Source organism: Haplochromis burtoni, unplaced genomic scaffold, assembly GCF_018398535.1.
Source record: "Haplochromis burtoni strain Fernald_Lab_line unplaced genomic scaffold, NCSU_Asbu1 Contig_64, whole genome shotgun sequence".
In the NCBI taxonomy this organism is placed as follows: domain Eukaryota; kingdom Metazoa; phylum Chordata; class Actinopteri; order Cichliformes; family Cichlidae; genus Haplochromis; species Haplochromis burtoni.
In genome coordinates, this window is record NW_024582425.1 from 108634 (window position 1) to 135620 (window position 26987).

At 42.6% G+C, this 26987-nt stretch overlaps 3 protein-coding genes and 1 long non-coding RNA gene across 5 annotated transcripts in view; 3 read left to right on the forward strand and 1 right to left on the reverse strand.

The window, feature by feature from the left end:
• The window catches only part of dhx16 (DEAH (Asp-Glu-Ala-His) box polypeptide 16), a gene marked incomplete in the record, with an annotated part of 34942 nt that extends 15864 nt beyond the window's left edge, over positions 1 to 19078 (forward strand). Inside the window, 2 exon segments of the mRNA XM_014333988.2 lie at positions 17757 to 17930; positions 18485 to 19078. Coding sequence (XP_014189474.1) covers positions 17757 to 17930; positions 18485 to 18613 — 303 coding nt within the window.
• LOC121814594 (sperm acrosome membrane-associated protein 4-like) lies at positions 4236 to 7294 on the forward strand. Its single transcript, XM_042221281.1, has 3 exons — positions 4236 to 5565; positions 6618 to 6737; positions 6862 to 7294. The coding sequence occupies exons 1-3, from the start codon at positions 5514 to 5516 to the stop codon at positions 7065 to 7067; spliced, it is 378 nt and encodes a 125-aa protein (XP_042077215.1). The 5' UTR covers positions 4236 to 5513; the 3' UTR covers positions 7068 to 7294.
• A 118-nt stretch (positions 19079 to 19196) lies between the features above and the next one.
• rnf183 (ring finger protein 183) lies at positions 19197 to 22563 on the forward strand. 2 transcript variants are annotated; one of them, XM_005923625.3, is made up of 2 exons: positions 19197 to 20788; positions 21330 to 22563. In XM_005923625.3, exon 2 carries the CDS (start codon positions 21392 to 21394, stop codon positions 22352 to 22354), a length of 963 nt encoding a protein of 320 aa, XP_005923687.1. In that variant the 5' UTR covers positions 19197 to 20788; positions 21330 to 21391; the 3' UTR covers positions 22355 to 22563. The 2 variants fall into 2 exon arrangements, with proteins under 2 accessions (XP_005923687.1, XP_005923686.1); XM_005923624.3 differs by having other exon boundaries at positions 20575 to 20788; positions 21327 to 22563.
• Positions 22564 to 24937: 2374 nt separating this feature from the next.
• LOC121814595 lies at positions 24938 to 25810 on the reverse strand. The gene is made up of 2 exons (XR_006054457.1): positions 25719 to 25810; positions 24938 to 25634 (listed from the first exon to the last, which is right to left on the reverse strand). It is a non-coding gene; the product is annotated as an uncharacterized LOC121814595 (long non-coding RNA).
• Positions 25811 to 26987: the final 1177 nt, after the last annotated feature.

Below are 26987 nucleotides of genomic sequence, written 5' to 3' on the forward strand. Positions count from 1 at the left end.
TAAAAATCCAAAAAACTTGTGAGAAGTTTTGTGACTAGAAGTTTGGTGGATGTAGATAGTAGAAAATAAGTAGTTCCTTTGTTTTGGTTCTTTGAAGACCAAAAGGCGAGTGCCATTAGGTTGCATTATATTCAGGAAAAGGCATAGACCCACTGATAAGATGGTACCGTGATGTGTCTGTTTTAGAGTGAGTTGTCCAATCTTGTTTGTTAGAACTACAGGCCAGAGGAAACATGTAAATTCACTTTTGAGGTGAACTGTTCCTTTAAGTTAAAGCTCAGGCATTTCAGGGGATGAGTAACAGGAAGTAACAGCCATGTAGCATATATCTTTGAGGTTGCTAAACTTAACATGTTTATGTTTACTGGGTTACTGAAACTCTGCTGCGTATCCAGGCTGTTGATGCCTCGACCAGCTGAATGAAGAATTGAAAGATTGCCTGCATGGGTTTCTTTAGGCTGCTGCAGCTTTTCCCCACAGCAGAACTGCTTGTTGACTCTGAATAGGCTGTATGTGTGAATGTGAGCTTGAATGAAGGTCTTTCTGTGTTGGCCCTGTGATAGACGGGGACATGTTCAGGGTCTATTCCACCATTTGCCTTATGGGCTGGGATAAGCTAAAGGCCCGAATGCCCCTGAACTGGATGGGCTGTTTGTTGTCAAGCAAGCGCACTGAACAGAGAGTATAACTGGTGCTGTTAGCCTGAGTCAAGAATAATGTACATAGACAGAAAGATACATGTAGCCACTGTGAAATAACCGATTGGTTTGTGGTTTGCATTTTCAGTCGAAAAAACCCCCCACTTGAAAATCTCACATATTTTATTTTATGAAACTTTTTATTGTTATTTTTTACCACATTTTTCTGTCTGCAAAGTAACCCGTACCTATATATTTGTCTGCCAGCTGCTGTCCTAATGCATTATTTCCTGCCTTCTTCTTTAAGGCCCTGGGTGAGAGCAGCAGACAGCTGCTGGACTGTGCCAGTGAGAGGGCTCGAGTACTGGAACTGCTCCCTCTCAGTGGCTCTGCTGGAGGACATGACTCTGCACCTCAGACCTTTATCAAAACAGACCCCATCAGCCCCTTTACTCCAGGTACACTCAGGACAAGGAGAAGCTCTTGTTAAGAAATTATATAAGAAATAAGAGCAGATTTTGCCCAAATATCAATGAAACAAGTGAGAAAAAGAACAGCACAGTTCTTACACCACACATAAATTATATATTTTCAAAACAAGATCCTAAAAACAGAGAAGTATAAACTCCAGATCTTTAATTAAACGAATTAGTTGCTTTGCGTGTGGTCACTAATCTACACAGCCAGTGTCCCTGCTCACACTCAGAGAAAGAGCAGGTCATCTTAAAACAGATCTCCTGTGTCCTCAGGATTAAAATTGACAGATAGGATATCTCCTGCTTCTATTGCAGAGTGTAAAAAGGCTTCAGAGTTGTCCTCTCTGAGGGTCAACCAGTCGCAGCTACTGAGAGAAACCATCAGACGGACGCTAACCAGCGCCATCAGCAGGCAGAAAGCTGCTCATTGCGCTGTCAACGACGGCCTGGTGAAAAAAATTGCAGAGACAGTCACTCTGCAGGTAAAAAGATCCTGAATTAATGCAGAAGTGCATTTTTGTATTAAAGTAATAACACATACTTAACCATCATTCTGTCTTCTGTAGCAAAATCTGGCGCTGACGTCTGCAGCCACCCGGCAGGCCATGTTTCGTAAGCAGAGGGAGATCAACTGCATTCGTCACAGCCACGGCAGAGCACAGGTCAGAGAGCGTGTGGAGCTTGTTTATTTGAGATTTCATGAAAACGTTTGGCTCACGCTGTCCTGCTCACAGGGTCCAGAGTACAGCGGCGATCTTCTGTCCAGAGAGAAGCTCAACAGGCCTCTGGTGAAGGTTTATCAGAGACACCCGGGGACACAGTTACCTGAAGCTGCTCAGCTCATTCAGGTGCGTCCGACACACATTCGGCTGCCACATTCATTATCATACTTCATGAAGTGTGTTTTGGCCTTCACCTCGTCCTGATGTCAGGTATCTGAGTCTCTGACTGCTGAGGTTACATGTGTGTGTTTGCACTGTGATGCTAAGCTGGGAGTGTACTCTAAGCCAGCTGGACCTTTTGTGCTGAAACGACTAAGCTAACAGACTCTGCTGCAGGTGTGTCAACATGGACACTGAACCAGTGATAAATTGAACACAATTAATCTGCAGCTTTAATATTTCCAATCATGTTTTCTTTTTTATATTCTGGTAACATTTAATAACTTTGCTGATTACTGATGGATAAATATTTAATACACATTTGTACAAAGAAAAAAAAGAGCCAAATACAGGGTGAGCTGAATGCTCTGGGGTGATGTTAGTTTGCACTTGAACTCAGCAGAAACTAATCTGCATGTTTGTCTGCAGAAACCGAAGCTGAGACTTGTTTCTAAATTCTGCCTCATGCATTTTAAAGTTTGCAAAAATAAATTGTGACCTCAAAGCAGAACGATAGGCGTGAAGCAGTCTCACTCTTCAGCTCAGTCTTTAAAATTATGCTTAATAATGCTTTGCATGTCAGATACGACTAAAAATAAACACAAACTGAACATTTACCAGGATTCGTATCATTATCATTATGGAGTACAGTGGCTGGTGTTCACTTGTATTAAAAAAGCAAAGTGGTTTATCACTCTAACCTCTCATTTTGCCTCAGACAAACAAAATCATTTTGAAATGTGTTTCCTGTGTGTCTCTCAGAGCGGTGCAGCGCTCAGACGATGTCTTAAGTCCTCTGAGGGTGAGCTGGGGAAGCTGGAGCACACATGTCTGCAGCTGCTGGATGACCTGCAGGGCAAGAGAGCTGCAGCTCAGGTGGACGCAGCTGTGGTCCGCATGAGGCGTCAGCAGGTCGACAAGCGAGCCATGCCCGCCTTCCTCCAGCAAGGGGCGCTGTGATGCTAATTTAGTTAATGATGGGAACTATTTACAGGTTAAAGAACATTAGAACAGCTTGAAAATGCACTTTAAGGTAAAATGTTCATGCACAGTCTTGTTTCTTTGGCTTATTTATGTTTTTTCCTAAGCTGTTTAGTTTTAGTTGAACTGTATTACATAATCATAGATATTTAATACACAAGTGATCTGCAAATTTCAGAAAAAACACATTTTATTCATAAACCAAAACATTACATGTTTCAACTTAGAAAATATACAATTTTGGAAATATTAGCTCATTTTGAATTTGATGTGGCAACACGTCTCACAAAAGTTGGGACAGATTGTGTGGCAGTGTCCTGTGGCCCCTCTTCTTTTATATCCAGTCCCTAAATGTCCAGGGTCTGGGGAGAGCAGCTGCTGGACCTTTGGTCCTTTTCTTCTCTGATAGCTGATTCTAGCTGCTTAACAGTTATATTTCTTGTTTCATGATGCTTCAAAGGTTTTCTGTTGATGAAAAGTCTGGAATGCAAGCAGGCCTCTCCAGCACTGAGTTCTGATAATAAGTCAGATTGTCCCTCTCGTCCTCAGTCCGGAGGACACAGTGTCCATGTTTTCCAGTAAGAATTTCAGATTTCAGTTTGTCCACAGAACAATTTTCCACTTTGCCTTTTAACGAGCTTTTTCCCCAGAGAAGTTCTTTGCATGGTTGTGCATTACCCTGCTTTTGGGGATGAGAGCTGTGTTCAAAGACTGTGATTTCTGGAAATGTTGCTGAGTCCATGCAGTTGTTTCCATGACTGAATCATGTTGGTTTTTAATGCAGGGCTGCCTGAGGGTCCAACGATCACAGGCATACAGTTTAGAGTTTTGACTTGATCATCATTTGCATATCACCATCATGCAGATGATGAGATAGTTTTTTTACACCGAGAAGTATTATTATAACTTTTCATGTTAATCTCAGACTCTTCTGTTGGTACAGCCCATCCAAAAATCCTGTTCTCCAGATTTAAATTCTAGTGTGTCTGAGCCGTCTGATCTGTGGATGGATATTCTAACCAAACTCTGAGCTGATAGCCTCATACTGCATCATCTTGTTAAATACGACAACTTCTGGCTCCAAAAAAATGAGCACTGTTCAATTAATTCAATTCAATTTTATTTATATAGCGCCAAATCACAACAAAAGTCGCCTCAAGGCTGCTTTATATTGTACAGTAGATACAGAGAAAAGCCCAACAATCATATGACCCCCTATGAGCAAGCACTTTGGCGACAGTGGGAAGGAAAAACTCCCTTTTAACAGGAAGAAACCTCCGGCAGAACCAGGCTCAGGGAGGGGCGGGGCCATCTGCTGTGATTGGTTGGGGTGGGAGAAGCAAAACACCATCTTTGACACTTAAAATACAAAATCAAAGACCATGGGGTATGTCTGTTTGTTGTTTGCACCAACAGGCATCTGGAGCCATCATCAAGTGGACACTCAAAGAACTGCAGCATTTAGGAATCGCATGCTAAATACTGCAGGCTGTTATTCTGCAGTCTGGCCTGATAGAATAGAATAGCCTTTATTGTCATTGTACATGTGCAATGAAATTGTGATGTACAGTAGGAGAGAGTTAGGATGAAATCTTCAGCAGCTCCACAGAATTCAGCTCTGGGTTTGAAACCAGTATAATTCTGTGGGTTTCTCTCAAGACAGCGTATCACTCCACAGACACACAGACACTTTCATTCTGATCTAATTAGGCTATCTGTTATTGAAATAACAATAATAACAACAATTGAAAGAAAACTTTTTGTATGCCTGAAAAACAGAAATAGGAAAAAGTATCCAGAGATGGAGTAATTCGATTATCTTATCTAACACACAATAATCATATACTGCAGATTATCTCAATGCAAACACTATGAACAAATCTTACTGTGAAAAAACATGAAATCACCCTGTGTTCAGTTTGAAACTGTGGGACTGTTCATTGCTTCTAATCACTTTTCTCGTCATGGGACTGCAGGTCACTTGACATCCCTCCCACCAAACTCAACGTCTTTCATTAGGAGATGAGATGTGATTTAATAAACCTGCCCTGCTTCACCACAGTACAGACACATGTCACATCATTCTATAGAAAAAAAACCCTCAAGAAAGCTTAATACTTTCCACTTTTTCCACATTTTAAGCTACACAGATGTGGATTTTCTTCATAAAGCCCCATTGATTATCTTAAGTCTGAATGGACCTTTTCTAAGCAGCCATGGCTTGGAACAGAAGTCTAACAGTCTAATTTAATCATAAGGAGTGGGGTGGGAGATTCTCCCAGAGTTGATTAAGGGAATATTAAGAGAAACCAGTAAGAGATTTACCTTCAGATCTCTGTGGCTGCTCCGTCTGCGTGAAGCTAGTTTGTAAAACTTTAGCTTTAAATTAAAAGAACAAACAAAAAACAACTTGATTTCTTGAATTCAAGATGAAAACAGCGGATTCATTCTAGAAAATATTCTGAAAGAAACGCCTTTAAGAGCTGAAGCGTCGACCGGCAGGAGGATTTTCTCCTGGTGAGACAGAAACATCAGTGATGTCGAAGCTGCTTAGCTCTCTGCTTCTCCTGTGTTTACTTCCAGCTGTGGGTAAGTCAGCAAAGACGGTGTGTGCATGCTTCTGCTCGTGTGTTTAAAGGCACAATCCATGCAGCTATAGCAGACAGAAAACTCCAAGGTTAACATTAATATAAAAAACCTTATTTTCTTGCATAATTAAGATCTAGTATTTTCCCCTCATTGTTTGATGTATGAAATTTTTGGAAAAGAACTATTTAAGTAGCTTTAATGTGAGATGAATAAAGATGTAACTGGGAAACTGGAACCATTACACCTTATAAAACTGCCTAAATAAAATTATTTTAAAATACAGAAATATTTTTGTTTAGTAATGAATATGTTTGATCTTTGTATTACTTGTATATATAAAAAACCTCTTTGTGTCACATGATGCCGTTCCATAAGAAATATCCAAGTGCATTAGCAATCAGAGGTAGTTAACATAGAAGAGTTTAAATAGCTGAGGCTAACAGACAGTGCACAAGAGAGTGCACGCAGGGTGGAGTGGGTGGAGGTGAGACAGAAGGATACATGTGAGAATAAAAGGGAAGGTTTATAAGACGGTAGTGAGACCTGCTGTGACGTATGGTTTGGAGACTGTGGCACTGATTAAACGACACGAGGCAGGATTTCACTGAGAGTGACCGGACAGGATTAGAAGCTAATATATCAGAAGAGGCGAGCCTGAGTTTGTTTGGACATGCGCAGAGAAGGGATGGTGGATATGTTTTAGAAAGGATGTTTGATACCAGACAGGAGGAAAAGAGGAAGACCTCAGAGAAGATGCGTGATGTAGTGGAGGAGGACCTGCAGATGGTGACCTCTAAAGGAAGCAGCTGAAAGAAGAAGTGGTTAACATTCGTGTTAGTGGTAAAGATAAAGCAGTGTGTTTCATCATATTAGGGCTGCAACAAATAAATATTCTAACCACTGATTAATCTCGGTGATTAATCATTTTGAAGTACATTTTTAAAAGCAGTTTAAAAGACATCCGTTTTTACCATCCTTGTATTTTGTGATTATTATGATTCAGTTGACTTTTTTACTGTGGCTCACATGCAAAACTCACATCTGTACTTCAGTTCCCCTCTTCTGTTACACCTGTGTGTTCCCCACCATCTCCCCTCTGGACTGCATCAGATTCCCCCTGAAGTGTCCACCTGGGCAGCTCTGTCTGTCCAGCCGAGCCGTGGGTGAGAAAGGTGAGTTCAACTCGAGTCACTGAAAGTCAAATTTAAATGAATCAAAACTGAGAAAAAGAAGCGAGAAAGGTCAGCGCCCGGCTCGGGGAGGAGTGTGTCAGTGTGATTTGCTTCTTTCTTTCAGGGGACTTCCGTGTGGTTTTGTACGAGAAGAGCTGCGTCCTGCCCTCCCTGTGCGGAATCACGGGTGAAAAATACGCGCTGGGACTCAACTTCACCTTCACCAATGAATGCTGCAACACTCACTTGTGTAATGGTGCTGCTACATCTGCTGCCCCCTACTGGATTGGGACATTATTCACACTTCTAACTCTGTACTCCGTTTGGTGAATAGTCAACGATATAAAGCAGTTCGGCAGAGATAGAGTTCCTATTTCCGCCCTCTAACGGACAAAAGCTGTACTAAACTTTTTTTAAACAATATATTTATTTATTTTTACTCTAACAGTAAATCGGTAACAATGAGGCAAGCGCACCAGTGTAGTTCAAGTTCAAGTTCAAATTTTATTTGCCACATGCAGTGGCAGGTTGCCCTGCAGTGGAATGAACCCGCCCCCGACCTTACACACACAGACACAGACATCACATGGGGATACAAGTCAGAGAACGGTTGCATTACAGAAAAACACTGAATGTACCACTACAATGGGAAAGTACAAGAGGAAAAAAAGAGACCTCTGCTCATGCTGGGCTTCTATGGGAGGACAGCATGACAACAGGAAACAAAAAAAAGTCCTCTGCACAGAAAGCACAGAAATGTCCACAGCACAACATTATAGAGCACGTGACCAGCAACAGGGTTGGGTAGTGTGTGAGGAATAATCCTCCGCAACACAGCAGCCATCCTGTAATGTCCAAATTCACACAGACACACATGAAAAAGTACAACGTTTAAAACAAACAATATCCTGGTAAATTTTCTGTTGGATCCAAAAATCTCACAAAATTAAAAAAAACCGTTTTGTGGTTCAGTATATGCAGGTCTTGAAGGTTTGAGTCCATTTATAATATTTTGTCTTCATTAATTTTTGCTCATTTTTATATGTCTGTGTTTCTGGATACAAACCAATCACAGTGAAACAGGCTTTCTTTAGCCTCTGCACATTTAGTTCATATATTTATATCGTAACAATTTACCTGCATTAACCAGTTACAGTGTGTTAATCTGAGGCATGAATTCACCTGCTGATATTTTCATTTTAAAATCTTTGTTCTGTGCATTTATTTCATGACCTGAAGTTTCTGACCAGCAGGATGGAAACATTCTAAAATACTGATATGACTGCCTGTGTTGGCCTTTTAGTGGTGTGCGGATCGATATTGAAATATCGAATTCTTCCGATACCAGTAATTTATATTCTAGAATCGATTCTCATATTAAAATATCGATATTTTAGTACTTTGGGGTAAATTTGTAGTTTTTCATTAACAGGAACACAGTGGAAAGAAAAATTGGAAGGAACTACTTCCTCTTACGCCTTTCACAGTCATATGCGAAATATAAATGTATAAATGTGTCGCAGCCCTGGCGTGCGACACTCACAACAATGGCGAGCGTAACGGAGTCATGTGTGGACGTATTTTACCTCCACAAACGGCCGAGACGTGGTTTGCGATCAGTCAAGCTGTGGCAACACCACTAACCTCGTCAAACACCTCAGAGTAAATCATATCACAGAATATGACGAGCTTATGTTGAGGCGAACTGAAGAGGAGGAGAAGGACAGGTGCTGCTAGGGGAGACAGACTGTTCTCACGGAGTCCTTTAGTGCTGCAGGCAGGCAAGGTTTCAAATAGCACAACTTCGGTTTTTTTTATTTCTATGATAATTCTACATTATTAAGCTATGAACAAGTAGTCTGACATCCTGTAATCATTACAATGATTACGATCGTGGCTCAGAGTTGAGGAGTTCGCCTTGTAATCGGAAGGTTGCCGGTTCGAGCCCCGGCTTGGACAGTCTCGGTCGTTGTGTCCTTGGGCAAGACACTTCACCCGTTGCCTACTGGTGGTGGTCAGAGGGCCCGGTGGCGCCAGTGTCCGGCAGCCTCGCCTCTGTCAGTGCGCCCCAGGGTGGCTGTGGCTACAATGTAGCTTGCCATCACCAGTGTGTGATGACTGGATGTGTAAAGTGCTTTGGGGTCCTTAGGGTCTGTACAAGCTATAAATATCACTGGTATTATTTTCCCAGAGCGTGGCAGATAAGACAAGTCTTTGTTTGCAAAGTTATGCTCAATCTCAATCTGTGTTTCCATCTCAAAAAGGCCTCACTCAGCAGTGCTGCAGCTGTCAGATGAAGCTAAAGCCCAGAGTGGGACTAGCTGTAGTTCCTTATTAATATGAAGTGACTGATAATAAGACTCCACATTGTTGCCTGGGAACAGCTAACGCTGTACTGTAGTTCATCAGTGTCACTAACCTTGCGAACGGGCACGCTGTCTCCTTGACAGCTGACCACCTCGACTTCAATGCGATCCATCAGACCCTCCAGCTGGTCCCTGACATCCCGGGCTCTTCGCATGGAGCGGAACTGGATGAAGTTCTCATAGCACCACTGTGTGGAATAACCACTCTCCACCCACTGTGGGAGGAAGATATCACAGCTGCAGTTAGCACACAATAATCAAACTGTGCTCTGAGCCAGTGCTGAGTGTGTTTCTTAAATCAGCCTCTAAAATGATGCACTGATACTTGTGTCTTTATCAGTGCAATCTTATAAACAGGACATTTGCATAATGACTGAAACCAGCCCACTGAGGGAACAATGGGCTGGGAGGTCAGTTCCTTGATCATTAATATACAAATTCTCATTACCATTGATCAACAACCACTGATCAAAGTTCATTGATCAATGGCCAAGAATACCATTCACAGAGAGTTGAGGAATGGCTGCAATCACAGCATTGTAAGATGATGACAGATGCACCCTCAGGCCCCCTCTTCGATTAGAGCCTGAGGGTGCATCTTTCGCCATTTTACAATCTTACAACACTACGTCCAGATGAACAGAATCAACTTTTGAGGATAGTACTATAAGGTCATTAAGATAAGATGGGGCCTGATTAAGACCTTGTATTTAACAGGGAGCCAATGAAAGGAAGCCAGTACAGGAGAAATCTGCTCTCTCTTTCTAGTCCCTGTCAGGACTCTTGCTGCAGCATTTTGGATTAGCTGAAGGCTTTTCAGAAGGACTTCCTGATTATAATGAATAACAGTCGTCCAGCCTGGAAGTAATAAATGCATGAACTAGTTTTGCAGCGTCACTCTGAGACAGGATATTTCTAACTTTAGAGATGTTGCGCAAATGGAAGAAAGCACTCTGGCCTATTTGTTTAATATGTTGCACTCTATTTTATTAGATTAAGCACTAATTAGCTGGCATCTGTATCTGTGCTGTGTAGTTAAGCACATTATGGATTCTCCTTACAAAGCAAGGTTGCTTTTAACTCTCCACCCTCTCACCCAGTTATCGTCTTCCGGTTTCAGAACACTGACATGTAAAAATCAAGCCTTCAAGACTGGACTTCACAAACTAAGTAACTATATTCATCTTTAAAGCGGCAGCAACAAACATAAATGTTAGATTGTTAGTTAAATTATTAATTGTTATTAATGAGAGTTGTCCATATAAAACAATGCTAAAGTAAAAACTACGAGGGCTGGTCTGGTATGCCCTGACTCAACCATTTGATAGAGAATTGGTCTTTATTTGTGGATGTGTTTTCTTTACATACTTACATCCTGACACATCCTGAAAGCAAAAGCTGAAACCGGTTATTCAAGAGATGGGATGGTTCCTCTGGCACATTGTGACTCAGCGAGTTGCTGTGCTGATAAGATTATTAATGTTGTTTACAGTCTGAAATGGCACTGCCGGGTTTAACTGTTTTTAGCACCGTGGCCTTTAAACAGTCAGATATTTCAACCAGGATATAATGAAGAATGAGAACATTTTCTAAATCAGACTTGGAACCGACCACGTTTCACAGCTGCAAGTTTCTTGCCATCAGGAAGCACATTCACTAAAAAGTTTTGTCCTTAAATCAGTGGTTCCCAAATGGTTGTGGCAGTCGTGCATTATTAGTACACTATACAGCTGCACAAGAAGATAGAAATGACCTGTCATTTTTGTGTGTCGATACTTTTGTATGTACTCATTTACTCTCAAAACTGACTAAAAAACACTTGTGCCAGAGGGTAAAAACTAACATCCCTCTAAGAGAAAACTGGCTTACTTCTAAAGAGTGTTGGATCTAAACCAGAGGGAGTAAGACTGACTTTGTGAAGTGTTTGATGACTCAATGGAAGCAAAGTATTTGCTAGTGGAGTGGCAACAATCTTGAAAACTGGGAACTAGCGCGACATTTGCCATTTTTGATCTGCCAATTTGTCAGTAAAATCAAAACAACTAATGACATGCCACATGACTTAGAGACTGCACATATGGTTGGAGATAGGCCTTGAAATAATTTCAGCTAATTTACCTAGTGAACAGATGTTGCTGTTTTTAGGGTTTTCTGTCCTCATCGGGCATATTGGAGCTCTGTGTTTTTTAACATCCACGCAGAAGCATATAAATCAGCCCAGCCACCGCTTTCATCGCCCTCTGGAACTTGTTCTGACATATGGCATAGAAATATTTTACTATATCTCTTAAAACTTCATTTGTATTATAATTTTTAATTATTTGTGCCCGTGTTACAGCAAAATGCCCGAGTAACGAAATCCGCTGGCTCTGATTGGCTGAGCCTACCGTACAATGCCTTCCGAATCATGTGACAACCCCTTGGCTTCCATACTTGCGCTTCGCTGTTCCACTTGAACGACGTATTGTTGTTCTAGTTAGCAATTAGCCTATAGCCTATCGTTCAGCATCGCCTCACTCAAAACGTGCGATGGGTGCTTCGACTTACAAAAGTTTTGGACATATGAACGAATTAATTTCGTAAGTCGGGGTTCCGCTGTATTCAGATTTCTCCAATTGATGTTTCTGAGTTAACTTAAATAATTTCTTCCTCTGGACCATCAGCACGTCTAGACTCTGACAAGACTGTCGAAAAATGTCCTACCATTAATTAATGCTTAAATTAAATATAATCAACATGTCTATGGTCTCTAAGCAGATTCTTACTCTGGATGGCATTACCTTGGCCTCCAGTAACGCTGTGAGGAACCTTGGAGTCATTGTTGACCAGGACATGTCCTTCAACACACATATTAAACAAACATGTAAGACTGCTTTGTTGCATTTGTGCAACATCTAAAAACAGAAACTTCCTGTTTCAGAGTGAAAAACTAGTCCATGCATTTATTACTTCTGCACTGTGCTATTATTATTCATTATTGTCAGGTTGTTCTAAAAGCAAGGTTACTAACAGGAACTAGACAGAGAGAGTATATTATCCCATATTGGTTCTATTCACTGGCTCCCAGTTACATCCAAGATCAAATTTAAAATTGTTCTCCTCACCTAGATCGTCTTTCGTCCTCTGTATTGTTGTAGGTCTTTACCTTAGAATATAAAGTATCCTGAGTAAATACATAGAATTAAATGGAATTGTTTCTGCAGCTGTAGTTTTAAAAGACACTATGCTCTACTTTTTTATTGGTACAGCAGAACTATTAATATTAAACTGAATAAGATGAAATGAAACAAATGAATGGTACAAACAATCCAGGGGAGTCGATGCAAGGTAAAGATGAGTTTCACGACATAATGAGAGAGCGAGGAGAGAACAGGGTAACAAAACCACCGGAAAGATGAATAAAACTGAGTCAATGTCAGAAACGTAGTGTAGGTAGTGACCTGTTCGAGGAGTAATCAACACCATTTCATATTTGCTTCTGCTTTGAATGTTCACAGGTAAACATCAGTGATGCAGTGCAGTGAATGTGATGCACAGGAGGGTGGAAATTTAAAATAATCTGAAGGCCCGAGGGCAAAAAATTGCTTCATTTTTCTCTGACACAAGATTGATGATTTTGTTGTAATGTCTTCCTCTTCTGTGAACAGTGATTTTACTTGCTTCACGTTCACGCTCCAGTACAGCTCAGAGCAGCTCCTATATTGCTCAAGGACAAGACATTAACAACATAACAAGCTTTAAAGAAATCTCGATTCTGGTTCTGTAACTAAAAGAGTACAAGGATCTGTCGGAGGAAGCCTGTAAATCATCAGCAGGCAGAAGCTGTGTGAGTTTCCTTCACATACCTGTACCTGTGTGTGCGGTGAACACCTGAAGTATTCGCGATAAGGAGAGGGCGTTTATTTTCTTAGCTGAGTCACACCTCTTCCCTTTGCACGCTGCCTTCACTCAAGTCAAACATCCTACAGCTTATAGAAAAAAAGACGACGCACAACTTACTTAATGATATTAAATGATAATTGGCGTAAGTCAAAGTCAACTTTATTGTCAATTCTGCCACATGTACAGGACATACAGAGAATAGAAACTACGTTACTCTCAATCCCTAGATAAAATAGCAAATGAACATTTAAATATAAGAGTGATTAAAAAATGCAGGTAAAATAATTAAAAAGTAAAAATTTAAATAAATACAATACAATTTTACATATAACAAGAAAGCTATACAATATACAATATAATGGGTAAATGACATTGGGTGTAAACCAGGCAGAGTAGTGCAAATAGGCAAATAGTGCAAATGGAGATTTAGTAATGTACGGTAAGAGATAGTGTAACAACAAAGTCTTATGAGGTAATGGCAGTCCAATGCTCCACAAAGTGACTGGTAACTGGTGCAGGTGAGTGTTTGTGTGTGTGTGTGTGTGTGTAGTGTGTGTGTGTGTGTGTGTCTTGTGTTGTGTTGTGTGTGTGACGTTTGTGTGTGTGTGTGTTGTGTGTGTGTGTGTGTGTGTGAGTGTGTGTGTGTGTGTGAGTGTGTGACAGGTTGATGTGTGAGTGTATTGAGGAGAGATGAAGTGAGTAGTGTGTTGAGTGTTGGAGTAGTATGTGGTGAATTTGAGGTGATTAGGGGGAGGAGTGAGAGTGAGGGACAGAGAGAGAGCAGAGACAAGAGACAGAGAGTCAGACCATGGAGGAGAGAGGGGAGAGGGGGCAGAATCGGGAGGGAGTTAAGCTTCCTGACAGCCTGATGGATGAAGCTGTCCTTCAGTCTGCTGGTCCTGGCCTGGAGACTCCGCAGTCTCCTCCCTGACGGCAGCAGCTTGAAGAAGCTTTGCATTGGGTGCGTGGGATCAGCCGCTATGCAAAGGGCTTTTTTAGTGAGACGGGTGCTGTAAATGTCCTGGAGGGAGGGGAGAGAGACACCAATGATCCTCTCTGCAGCTCTCACTATGCGTTGGAGGGTTCTATGACAGGACGCATTGCAGGCTCCAAACCACACAGTGATGCAGCTCGACAGGATGCTCTCGATGGTGCCTCTGTAGAAAGTGTCATGATGGGGGCTGGTGCTCCTGCTCTTCTTAGTTTGCGGAGAAAGAAGAGACGCTGCTGTGATTTCTTGGCCAGTGCTGTGGTGTTGTACGTCCAGGAGAGATCCTCTGTGATGTGCACACCCAAGAACTTGGTGCTGCTCACTCTCTCCACAGACGCTCCGTCAATGGTCAGAGGAGCATGTTGGGTGTGCATTCTCCTGAAGTCCACAACAATCTCCTTCGTCTTCTCCACATTCAGAGAGAGATTGTTGTCAGCACACCACGTGGCCAGGCGTCTCACCTCACTTCTTAAGAAGGATTGTGTGTGTCCAACGTTTAAATCCAGGAAGCATCAACTTCTCAGCTCCTCTACACAACACATAAAAAGCCGAGTCAGTCATCTGATGATTATTCCGTTTTGAAGTGAGAGACAGTTAGGTTACATGCTACATGACTTGTACGTGACAGCTGCTGTCTGTCTGATGTGTCAGCAACTATCAGCACGCCCATGAAGGCGCCTGACACCACCCGGCCTACTTTACAGAAAGTGTGAGTGTTGTAAGGAGGTTTCACTGTGGAGAGGATCTCCATGGTTTCTGTTTGTGAATCCCACATGGATCCTTTCTCAGACCCTGATGTTTCAGTCTCAGTGCTGATTGTCTTCTTTTCCTTTAGTTTCAAGCAGAACAGTCGAGTTTTTCCACACAATCCAGTAACATCAGAGGATTTCATCTCAGCTAAACGAGAACTGATTTCTCTACCTGTCTACAAAGTTGTAATTGTACAATAACAATATAATAACAACAATAAACTTGCATAAAAAAGTTTTTTATCACAGAAAAAATCCACATAAGACTACATATAGCAACTTTCTATTCACATATACAAGCACACTCATTATACTTCAATCCAAGCAATGATAAGAGCATGGTCTGAAATACGTATCTGCCCTGACCTCTGCTCAGCAGAAACAAACAAACAAACAGAGTCAGCCGACCTGAGTGGCATGAGGCAGTTTAGGTGCTAGAACCTCTAAATCAAGGAAGTCAAAAACATTTACATGAGCCACATGCAGCCCGCTTTGATGTTATGTGGATCGGGCCAGTGAAACTCCAATCATCAATACGATACCTTAATACTAGACAAAGAAGTGCTATTTCAACAGTCTTGTGTGTTTTACATGATAAAGATATCAGTCAGCACAACTCTTTGGGCTTCAATTGTAAGAAGTAAATGTGTAAAATACAGAAATCCATCACTTCCTTATTTTGGTGTATTGTGAATGGCCATGGGGGAGGTCTTTATCAGTAGGAAAAGCTGTACAACAAAACAGTTCATGTTTTTCTGGAGTCTTTACCAGACCGAGTCAGGCCCCCAGGCCTTTTGTTTGACATCCCTGCTCTAAATCATGGTCACTATTGTATTATAAATAACAGCGGCGAAAGTTAAAAGGTTTAGACAGTCCCCTCACTCTTATTTAAACCCATCTAAAATCTTCCCTTCAGGCAGGATGGCTGATGTCGTAGTCCTGGAGCTCTTTTTTTATATTTCATTTGCTGTGCCCCGTGCTACCAGCACTAGACTAATTCTGGTCACGCTGAACTATATGAGATGAGATAAGGTGTACTTTGTTTATCCTTAAAGTAGGGAAATTCTTGCACTAGAGCAGTCAAAACATTAAACACAGCCTATAGCAGAAGAGCTTGAATAAGCAGAATAGACATATAAAGGTCGATAAATTACACAACAGAGATCTTAATAAATTAAAAAGTGACATAAAAGAAAAGTTAAAGTTCAGGTTAAATGGGGCAGCTAACCCCTGAATATTCAGATCATAAAACACTGCTTTATTATTTTAAAAAAAGTCATTTAATGTGTTTAAGTTTGAAAGACTATAAGATTGTAAAACTTGTTTTTAAGAGTATCTCATAAAATAACCTAGTTTAACCTTCTTCAGCCTTGTGCCCAAAGGTAAATGGAGTGCATTACTCGTACTGTACTGATCAACAGACTGGAGGAACCACTCATCAATGTGCTGAGTCAGCCACAGTGCTGTGGCAGCTGCCATTTCTCACGTCTTCTGCTTTATCGTTGTTGTTGTTGGTGTTATTATTAAAGTCTTTATTATCATTGTTGTTATCATTAATACTCTTATTTAACACTGTTACACAGTACTTCATGTGTAACGCTTGTATGGAAGTGTGGAGCTATGAACTGTGGCTACACACAGTGGGAGAAAGGATCAGGAGATCCAAGCACAGATTCAGCCGGGCGGATGGGCTGAACCAAGTGTGTGGAACAGGTCTCAGTAGCTCTGAGGAATCAGCGTTTCGAATGCTGATCAAAAGTAATACCAAGCTCTTAGCAGAAGATTTGATATTGGCGGTGAGCGTGCTGATGTAGTGACTTGGTAAAGAACATTAGATCCTCAGGTTTTCCTCAGAGGTAAGAGAGGAGGTTAAATACAGAAAATATGTCTGAGTGTCATCAGCACAGCAAAGGTAAGAAATACTTTTGAAGCTCACAAGTAGATGACATGTATTAAAAAAGCAGAACTGGTCCAAGGGTTGAGCTGTGGGGACTCCAGATACGTGGGATGTAAATGAGAACATACAGTTGTTCGTTCATGTGAATTCAAATAAGTATGAAAACCATTACGAGAGCCGTGCCAGTGATAATGCCACTGCATCATCAGTGGTCTCAAAGGTGGGGTTAGCGTCTAGTAGGACTAAAATTCACTGTTGTCACTGGTAATTTTCAGTAATGCTGTTTCTTTGGTAATCGGTTTGGAATTTATTATTTGTTTTCAACAACGCGCTGAAGGAGCTGATGAGCAGCTGTGAATGGACCTGTGGTTATCTGAAACCCGGCAACTCAGGAAGGTTTTTTAAACACACGGAAGATGTTGGCTGTGATTGTTTTATAACCGTGAGAAGCTATTGGAAGATGACAGGTAGAATCTCTTGAGGATAATATCGAGTTTGCAGAAAGATGGGCACATGTGACAAACTATATCAACGAGATCTGTTGGGGAAATCGGATTAAACCCAAATAACATAACTGGATGAGACACTTGTGCAGGTTCAAAGGATCCACACTTGAATTTGAACTTTTTCCACAGTCATTGGAAGATACAGCAGGAAAAGCAGACATAGCAGGATTAAGGAGTCTGCTATGTCTGCTTTTTAACCAAGAGCCTCAGATTGTTAATCAAACCAGCAAAGTTCTTGTCTTTATGGTTGGTTGTTGTGTGTGGTTAGTAACTTCTTAATGTGCAGGTAGCAAACATGGAAATTTGTGAAGACGCTTCTCTTCCCTCCACAGACGTTATTTACTGTTTGTGTCACAGTCTTGAGCTCAGTTATGGGAAGTTTGTTTTGGGCTGCAGCTCCCCAGTATCTCCTTTCAGACATGAGTTCTTCTAATAAGCAATTAATCTTCTAATAAAGAGTAAATGTTTTATTCTAATCACACTTTGTTCGTTGCGTTATATTCTAACGCCGTTCTTTTTTGTGCCCAGCGCTTGTGTATTTTTCTTGTTGTTCGTCCCTACAGAGCCAGGAATCCCTGCTTTATTAACCCATCTGCCCTCCACTGCTTCTTATCCTCCCCGTCTGCAGGCGGTGACTGCAGGATATTTCTATCACACGGCCAGACTGAGCAAAGGAGGCTACAAGACTGTGAAGCACCAGCAGACTGTTTACGTGCACCCCAACAGCTCTCTGTTTGAGGAGCAGCCCCGCTGGCTCATCTACCATGAGCTGGTCTTCACCACCAAGGAGTTCATGAGACAGGTTGGCCTGCTCGCCATGTCATACAGTTTTACTTTTTCACTTATAAGCTTTTACATATCAGCGACTCTCAGCTGGTAAATAATGATCGGTTAATCAAGTGTATTTGATTAGTGGCACCTGGCTGCAGTAGGGTTGTACGTTTTCACACTGCTAATGCATTTTAAATGCTAAGTTTTGTAAAATGAACAGTAACACAGTGTAATGTGCCATGCTGTTGTCCATTTCAGGCTGTGTTTAAATAATTTTAGAACTTGCTAAGAGCCAGATGACTATACACAAAATCTCAGAACGAGCATGTAGTCGTCTTTTCCGTGGCTGTTTTATTCCCAACAGGCGTCTAACTCAAATGTTTGCAGCGCTTTCTGTTGTTTTTCACAGCATGAGCCTTTCTCTTGTTTCACATCTAAAGGAGCCAGCTGCACCCTTCTTTGAGTTTAGTACGAGTGGTTAATGAGGATGTGTCAGTGTTTCAGAACAATATTTAACTACAGGCATGGCTGCGTATCAGTCCACTGATTAACCTCCACTCGCCTTCTGTCCTCTGTTGCACTCAGGTGATCGAGATAGAGAGCGGCTGGCTGCTTGAAGTGGCCCCTCACTACTACAAGAGCAAAGAGCTGGAGGACAGCAGCAGCAAGAAGATGCCCCGTAAGCAGGGCAAAACAAAAGAGGAGCTGGGCTGAAGTGAAGGTCAAGGCCGTCCACGGCACATACCATGAAAAAAAAGTGCTTCTCACTCAGGACAGGGTGACAGGACGAGGCGCACGAGTCTGAGTGAAAATGGAAAACGTACCATGTTTCTAAGCTGTAACTTGTTTTTTGACAGCGATCGAAATTTGACCCGCATTATTCAAATCACACCAGTATTTTCAAACAAGTTTCTATTTTCAAAACGGAAAGAGAGAAAGGTCGAGTGAGAAGTGGGCCACGCACAGACTCTGGTTTAATCATCAACCAGCCGGCAGGGCTGGGTCTCCAAAAAGGAAAAACGAACACGCTTGGATCTGTGTTTCCCGCTCTGATGGCAGCAGTGCGGACTCACCAGCTGGTTTGTGAATCGGCACGAGACTGTTGTGCTTTGACCGCTCGCTTATTCGCTCTGTGTCAAACTGTCACAGCTGGCACCCGATTAAAGCACGCTCACGTGTGAGGCTCCTTTTCTTTTTTTTTTTTTGGGTCTATTTGTCTATGGCAATAAAGTTTTACAATCGATTTGTTTTTCAGCTTAATAATTACTCATCGCAGTAGTATTTGCAGCCTTTTCAACTTGTTTGCTCGTCTGGTTTTATTTTCAGGAAAGTCACAATCGGAAGAAGAAGTTTTAATGTCAGAAAGGCCTCTGGTTTGTAAGGAGCGTATTTTATTTGATTGTTTAAGCCAAAACAAGGCGTATTACGCTACCTGGCAAAGGAATGCTGACTTTTATGTGCGTTCATGTTTTTATTATATAAAGCGTGACGTATTTTCAGAAGATTGTTGAGCTGTTTGACAAACACAACTCTACGATGTGCAGTTGTGCTGCACTGTTAATCTTCAGACTCAGAGTAGTTTATTGATCCATAAGGGAAAATATTTTGGTTACAGTGCTCCAGTACAAACAGTAACAAAGACAGACAATACACAAAGTAAGAAATGGCACAATATATACATACATATAAGTCACTTATTGATAAATAGCTGAATAAGAAAGAAGAGCATGATGTGCAAAAGGGTGCAGCTATTGCAGTAAACAGTGTGTTAAGTTGTACAGGGAGCCACAGGCAGGAGTGAGTTCCTGTGTCGGTCAGTGGTGCTTTTTGGTCATCTCAGTCTCTCACTGAACGTGCTCCTGTGACTGGCCAGCACGTCATGGAGTGGGTGGGAGGAATTATCCAACATTGTCTTTATCTTGGACAACATTCGCCTCTCCGAGACCACCTTAAGAGAGTCCAGCTCCATCCCTACAACATTGCTGGCCTTGCGGATCAGTTTGAGTCTGTTAGTATCAGCAACCCTCAATCTACTCCCCCCAGCATGCTACGGCGTAGAGGGTTGCACTGGCCACAACAGACTCATAGAAAATCCTGAGCATTTAATGTCAAAGACTTGAATCTGGTAGTTATTGTCTCGAGCTGTGCGGCTCACAGGCCAGAGTGAGTACCTGCGGGCCTGTGGAGTGAGGAAAAGCTATGTAGCTGATCTTGTTTGAGTTGTAAAACCATGAAGTGACAAGACTGTGGCAGAGGAATGACAAATATGACATGCTGATATGCTGTATGTTCACAAAGATGCATTGTCATCCTCTTTATGGAGCCAGAGTGGAATTTTCCTGACGGTGACTGTTGTCTGTCATGACTTGTATCACACTAAGAATCAGAAACAGCGAGACAAGACGTGCTTCTATCATGTGATGCTACAGGTACCTGATCTGATATGTGACACGGGGTTAGTCTGCACACGAGGGAGACATTAGTTTGATTCTCTGGGGTGCAATGTCATTTTCATGCATCTTCTTTCAGTGTGAGTGGCCACATGGGGTCATTTAAGTAAATAACTAAAGTATCTATAAAGTCCACAGAGAGAGAAACGAATGAAAACAATAGCAGCTGGTTGAACTGGTCTGACGAGAAAAAGGAGGGCGGGAGGAAGTGTGGCAAAGGGGGGAGGGTTCAGAGGAGGAGGAGACAATGCTGAGTCCTCAATTAGAAAAGTAGATATAAGAGCAAAGATAAGAACAGAAGAGGGAAGCAGGGAGCTCAAAACAATCACTGTTTTTAGTTATGACGTTTAGTCATGAGCAGTGTTGACTGCACTGACACGACTGGATTACATGTCAGATCAACTCTGACGAACTGATCCCGCAGTCATCTACCTCACAGGTCAGTGTGCACAAATTCTTTTTTACTTACCAGCTTCCATTCAAAAGTCATGAAATCATAAAAAGTCTGAAGTGGGAATTCTTGCAACTTTGCCAACATGTCTGCGCTGCTTTTTTTTAAACAAATGTGAACAATGTGAATTCTGAGCCTCTTGTTGGTGTTAAAACTTTTTTTAAAAAAGTAAATTCACTGGGTACAATGAAAATTTGCTGCAGCGTTACAAAGAAATCCCAGTTTTGCTTCTCAGAAGTCCAGCCTCCACTTGACGCACTCCCGGCTCATGTTTCCTCACAATTTCTGTGCAGGAAAACCTACTAAACAAATATAGCAACTTCTCAATTGTCAAGACTAAAGCAGCACATACATGTTGAATAACAACAGCATTTCAATACAATCGAGATGTCAGCCAGAGATTAGGCGTTCTTGCTTCATCACCGTGAAACAGCAGTGGTGACTGCAGGTAAATTCCTGTGGCTTACTTCCTGCTCTGCTTGTTTTTGGGAGCCAATAAACTCATCTGAGGTTTAATTTTCCACAGCAGCTGTTGGGAAACTGGTAGGAGTCGAATTCCAGACGGCACTTTACCTCTGACATCACTCCAATATGAGTGATGGTGGGGAGGGAAACAGCAGGGCCGAAGAGAGCCATGGAGCCAGGCAGCCCCAGGCCCCTAACGTCAAACCCAAACTCGGACAGAATGACAGGAACAGCAAGGAGGAGCACCGGAAAAAAGAGAAATCATCAAGAGTGAGGAGATCGAGGAGTTCTGACTCTGAGAGGACGGAAAGAGGGAGGAGAAGAGAGTCAGACAGGAACCGTGGAGAAAGGAGGCATCGTGGAAGGAGCGAGGAGGGCCGTGGGCGGCGCCAGAGAGACGGAGAGAGCGATCGGAGAAGGATGAAACCCCCTGAAAATGACGTGGAGGACACAGAGTGCGCTGTGTGCTTCTGCACTTACGATAATGTCTTCAAGACCCCAAAGCTGCTGGCATGCGGGCACACCTTCTGTCTGGAGTGCCTGGCTCGCATCAACGTCACCTCACCTGAGCTCAAGACCCTGTCCTGCCCCGTGTGCCGAGAGGTGACTGAGCTCCCTCGCGGCCGGGACCTGCCCCGTCTGGGAAACAATCGGGACATCATCAGCAAACTCCCTTCAGATATGCAGCGGGCGCTGTCCATCCGCTTTAAGCGCAGCCAGGGTAAGCTGATGCTGAAGAACCCTCCTCCCAACAGCCCGAGCAGGCCTAATGTCGTCAGTCTGCCTACCAAGAGTCAAGACACTCAGGTGGCACCAAGCAGGAACCTCCAGCTAAGTGCAATGGAGCAGGGGATCACCCCGACCACTGTGGTGGATGTAGGCAGACCTCCGAGCAGGATGAGAGGTCGCCTGCGCAGGATGTTCCGTTCAGATCAGTGCTACTACGCAGTGGTTGCGACCATCATCACCATCACTGTGGCGCTCATGCTGGTGGGAATTCTGGCTTTTGTGATCATACCCACTGTGTCCTTGAACAACGTTCGCCCCCCACGTCCACAATCAAACAACACTTCACAGCAAAATCCATGAACTAGAGATGCGTCCATGTCAAGGACAGGACTGTGGAGGGTGTGGGTGGGGTGATGAAGTGGACAAGGAGAGAGAATCACACAAAGCTTCCAGTGACCCTTGTTCCACTTTGCACACCTTGTGTTTATAATGGTGAAGTACAAACTGAGCTCCTTCAAGCTTGGGTCACGTGGAGAAATGAAGGAAAACCAGGAGAGCAACATTTTTTTTAAAAACAAAAGAACTGGCAGGTGCACATGAAGGAAAAGGGACTGATGTGTTTCCTGTTTTTATTCTTTTCTGAAGGTGTTTGTGTTCACCGTGAGAGCGGCTGAACACAATAAAGGAACCTTGTGCACAGATCAAGTAAGCTGTAAATGTTGAAATGCACTACACTCTGATGAAAGGTTGGGAAGATCTCTGGATTGAACGCTGATCTCGCAAACCAGAGTTTATAGTTCTTAACTAATTTTGTTTATAGTCCAAACCCATTGTACATACAGATGCCACAGATGATTTATATATTTGCAAGTATTTCTCAACATATCCATCAAATAAAGGCATATTTGAGATTGTCCTCTACTGATACACACCTGCTGCTTATTTCTTTTCAGAAGCCCTCATGCTTCATTTAGACACCTGATCCCCTTTAACCGTGTAAACACACCTGCTAACAGGGTGGATTGAGCAACTTCCTCTCAGCTGTGCATATCGGGATTTTTAGGATGACAAGCCTGTTTGACAAACACGGGCGTCACGCCCTTTGTGGCATTTTTCTGGCTGATTGGGGAGGATCAGTTGCAGCATGTCATCCATCACTTTGATGTTGGGTGGATCAGGAATGTGTGCAACAAGCAGTGAGTGAAAAAACATTTAAAATCAGCACATGGAAAACTTTAATTTGATGGCCTGTTTCAGGATCAGGCTTTTTAACTTCAGCAGAAAGAAGTAAAGAAGTGAGTGATGTCAGATGGGAAATGTTCGTACAGGGCAGCAGGGAATTAAAAATTCCGGTGTTAAGAATTGCAGGTGAGTCTTTTGTACAAAACCACAGACATTTCTCTTGAGTCAGTGTGACAGGTTTCATTCTGTGACTCTTATGTATATTTGCAACGAATGATTTTAAAAGTAAAAGTTCAAAACTTCTTTCTGTAAAGTACAAACCAGAAACAGTCACTCTTCAGAGGGTACCACCCCAGCGATAAGCTGTAAGGTATCATCTTAGTCAGGGGTTTCAAGAGAGACTCATAACTGACCCGGAGTATCAGTGTTGACCTTTAACCCACTGAGCGTCCACTCACCCAGAGCTCCTCCTGGGGGACACTGGGCAACGTCCCAGAGGGGTGTAGTTAAAATAGTAATAGCGTCCATTCTGGGTCATAACATCTGACACATGAAAAAGAGAAATACTTAAAAACCTGTACCCCGTCTTTCCTGGAAACCATGTCTTAACAGTATCCAGCTATTTCCAATGGCAAAGACCACTTTAAACTGTCTGGATTTAACAAATATTTAAAATCATCACTTCATCAGAAATAAACTGTATTAAATCTGATAAACAAAGGGAAAAACAACAACATGTGCTGAGTCTAATAGAAATGTCACTCCAGCCTAAATCCTGAAAAGCTTACAGCAAGGACTGTGTGGGCTCAGCTTACTCAAAGCTTTGTAACATTATACAACAGCACTACAGAAACGGTATGAATTGCTTTTTAAAAAGTTGGACAATAAAGTTTACACAGTACAGAAATCTTTATAAAATCTTTTTTGAGGGCATTCTAGCTTAACCTGTAGCGCCCCCTTCAGGAAGTGCTCTCAATAAATGTTTGCGTTTCTGTTTGTATTCATTGTCCAGCTCCAACTATTATGTAATTGTCCTGACCAAGGTCACTATAACGAACGTAACGACCAAAGGTTAGTCTGGAAAAACTTTACATTAGTTTAAAAAAATAGTATTTAAACATGTTACATAAAATAAATTAACTGAAATGAAATTGAAGTGCAAACTATACTATTTCCACATTAAATGATAAACGAAAAGAGAAAAAAGAATATTCAGTAGGTGAAACTTGTTTATTGCTGTTTTGTGCGTTTCTTCAGAGTCACTTTTTATTTATTAACAGAAGTTTTTATTCATGTAGAATTTTGTGACCCGCGATGCCCCCCTGTGACCGGTTCTCAGATCTTCGAGTGTCACACTACTACTTTTTTATTTTTAGGAGAAGAAATAGATCGTATAAATCGATCACTCGGGGCAACACTGCCCATTTTTGATTTACTTCAAAAACCTAAACTGCATTTGTCTCCCAGTCCCTCTGCATCCGAGTACCTGCTAAATCTGTCTCATTTTCATCCAGTGTTTCCACTCCGGGGTGTAAAGTAGCTGCTTGTTCTGCTCTGGCCTAAAGACACACCCACACGAACCCCCCACTGTCACAGTCGAGGCAAATATAGTCGCGTGGACCAGACTAGAAGAAACCCCCCACCCTCCTCTGACCCGCTCCTTACGCAAATAAACCTCTGAAGGTTATGTGAGTGTTTAGACGGAGGCTGGCGTCAAGGAGGAGAGACGTGGACGCTACCGATCACCATGGCTTCCACCCCCTCGGCCTCTGCCCTGTCCGCTGTTCTCCGGTGCCGGGGGAATATCTGGACGAGGAATCCGCCGGCCAAGCGGCCTGCCAGCTCGGCGTACGGCCTAGGACTGGCCGGCGGGGCGCTGCGCGACTCTCCGGGCGAGCGCAGCGGCTCACACCAGGCGTCAGCGGCGGAGGCTTCTCCACACGGAGAGTGTGTGGTGGTCCTGGTGGGAAGAAGGCTGATTGTTTCGTACAGGTCGGACAGAGTGGGGGGTAAAGTTTCCAGGGAAGTGAGTGGATTACGTTACCCAAAACTTTCGCAATCTCCAGCGCACGCGCACTCAGCTGCGCCTGCGCTGGTGCGCGTACTAGCGAGCAGACTGTCTGGAAATAATAAATGCTCTAAAATAATTCAGATTAAATATCCTGCACACATCCGCAAAAGCGCTTTGGTTAAAGACACGAGTGAAATCTCTGCGAGCGTCCTGAAGCTGTCCGTGACGTCCCCTCCGTGTTTAGTGGGACAAATCCCGTCCTTCATGTTAAACGGCTGGTCTGTACTGAGGAGCACGTGCTTGTCTGTGACTTGTCTGGTGTCCAGAATTCTGTTTTTGAATCTGGGAGATGTGCGTAGCTCAGGCAGCAGCCCCGATGAAGCACCACATCTGCTGTGCCAGCGGGATGAGAACAACTCCGGCAGCCGGAGCCTCCAGGTGAGAGTCCTGTTGAACCGAGAATAGATAATTCATGTAAATGTTACTGTATGAAAATACATCACGCTTTGTCTTTTAGGCAAACAAACAGACCTCTTACAAGAACAACTCCAGCTCAGCACAAAAGATCACACAGGAAGGACCTGACTGAGTCCAAGGCCTCAGCGCCAGAAAGAAGCATTGCGATCAACATCATTTATTGACTTTTCAGGACACACACCACATCTGGACTTCAACCTGCTGATAGAAACCAACCAGCTGTTTTTCATGGCACACTAACCAGTGGCAAATGAATGGAAGAACCAGAATGAAGTGTTTGAAATGAAGCGTTGGGCCTCCACAAACACCATTAGTGCTGTTTGGCAGCGACTCTCTAAATCTCTGATTTGGGCAAGACCATATTTACTGTAAAAAAATATTTTCCCTTATCTGTTTTTTTGATGATAATGGTCGAGGGCAAAGTCCCACATGGATTAGTGATCAATTAGATTGAGATCAGATTGAGTCGCATACTGTGGCAAAGGCTACAGCGTGTGGTTTGCATCATTTTCACCCTCTTAAGACCTTTCAGTGGTTGGGGATATGTCATCATGGAAGAGCCCACTCCCACCAGGACAAAAGTATTTAATCATTAAGCTGATGTTTCTGCATAACTTTGTATTGATTTGAAGTGGATCACCACTGCAGGGGCCTACAGCGAGTTCCCCCTCTGTAGGGTTCAGTGGTTCTGGTCTTTTCCTTTAATTTGCCACTTGTCTGTATGAGCAACAAGAAACAAGCATGTATTGCAAGTCTTCTGAATGGATATGCTCACCTTGCGTGCTGCAGATACTCTGTTTGTCAGGGCTCAGTGTTTCCAGTGGGAGAAACGTGTTCTCGCTCGTCCAGGTGACCTCTTCGGTCCCCGCAGACAGAAGAAGTCGGCCGTCTGCAGGTTTCTCCAGCCCACTGAAAATGCTGCGCTCAGATGAGCAGAATCAACTGTCTGCATTAAAACTCTCACCCTGCATAATTTGCACAAAAGCTCATTTTACAGAGACCGTGACACAAACTTCCATTTTAAATTGGAGTTAAAATAAAGCCTCAAGAAACACAACAATGCACACTGAGTAAAAACGATATAAATGTGTGGAAATAATTAAAAGACGTCCACTGTTTTTATACACTGCACAAAACATAAATATTCTGTGCCAGCGGAACATATACCAACATACCCTACCAGTCTAAAATGTGAAAACACCTTCTCATTTAATGTTTTTTTCTTTATTTTCATGAGTATTTAAATTGTAGGCATCAAAACTATGAAAGCACATTACTGCTTTGCACAAGCTTGGAATTTTCTCGTTGAGCTGAATGCCATTT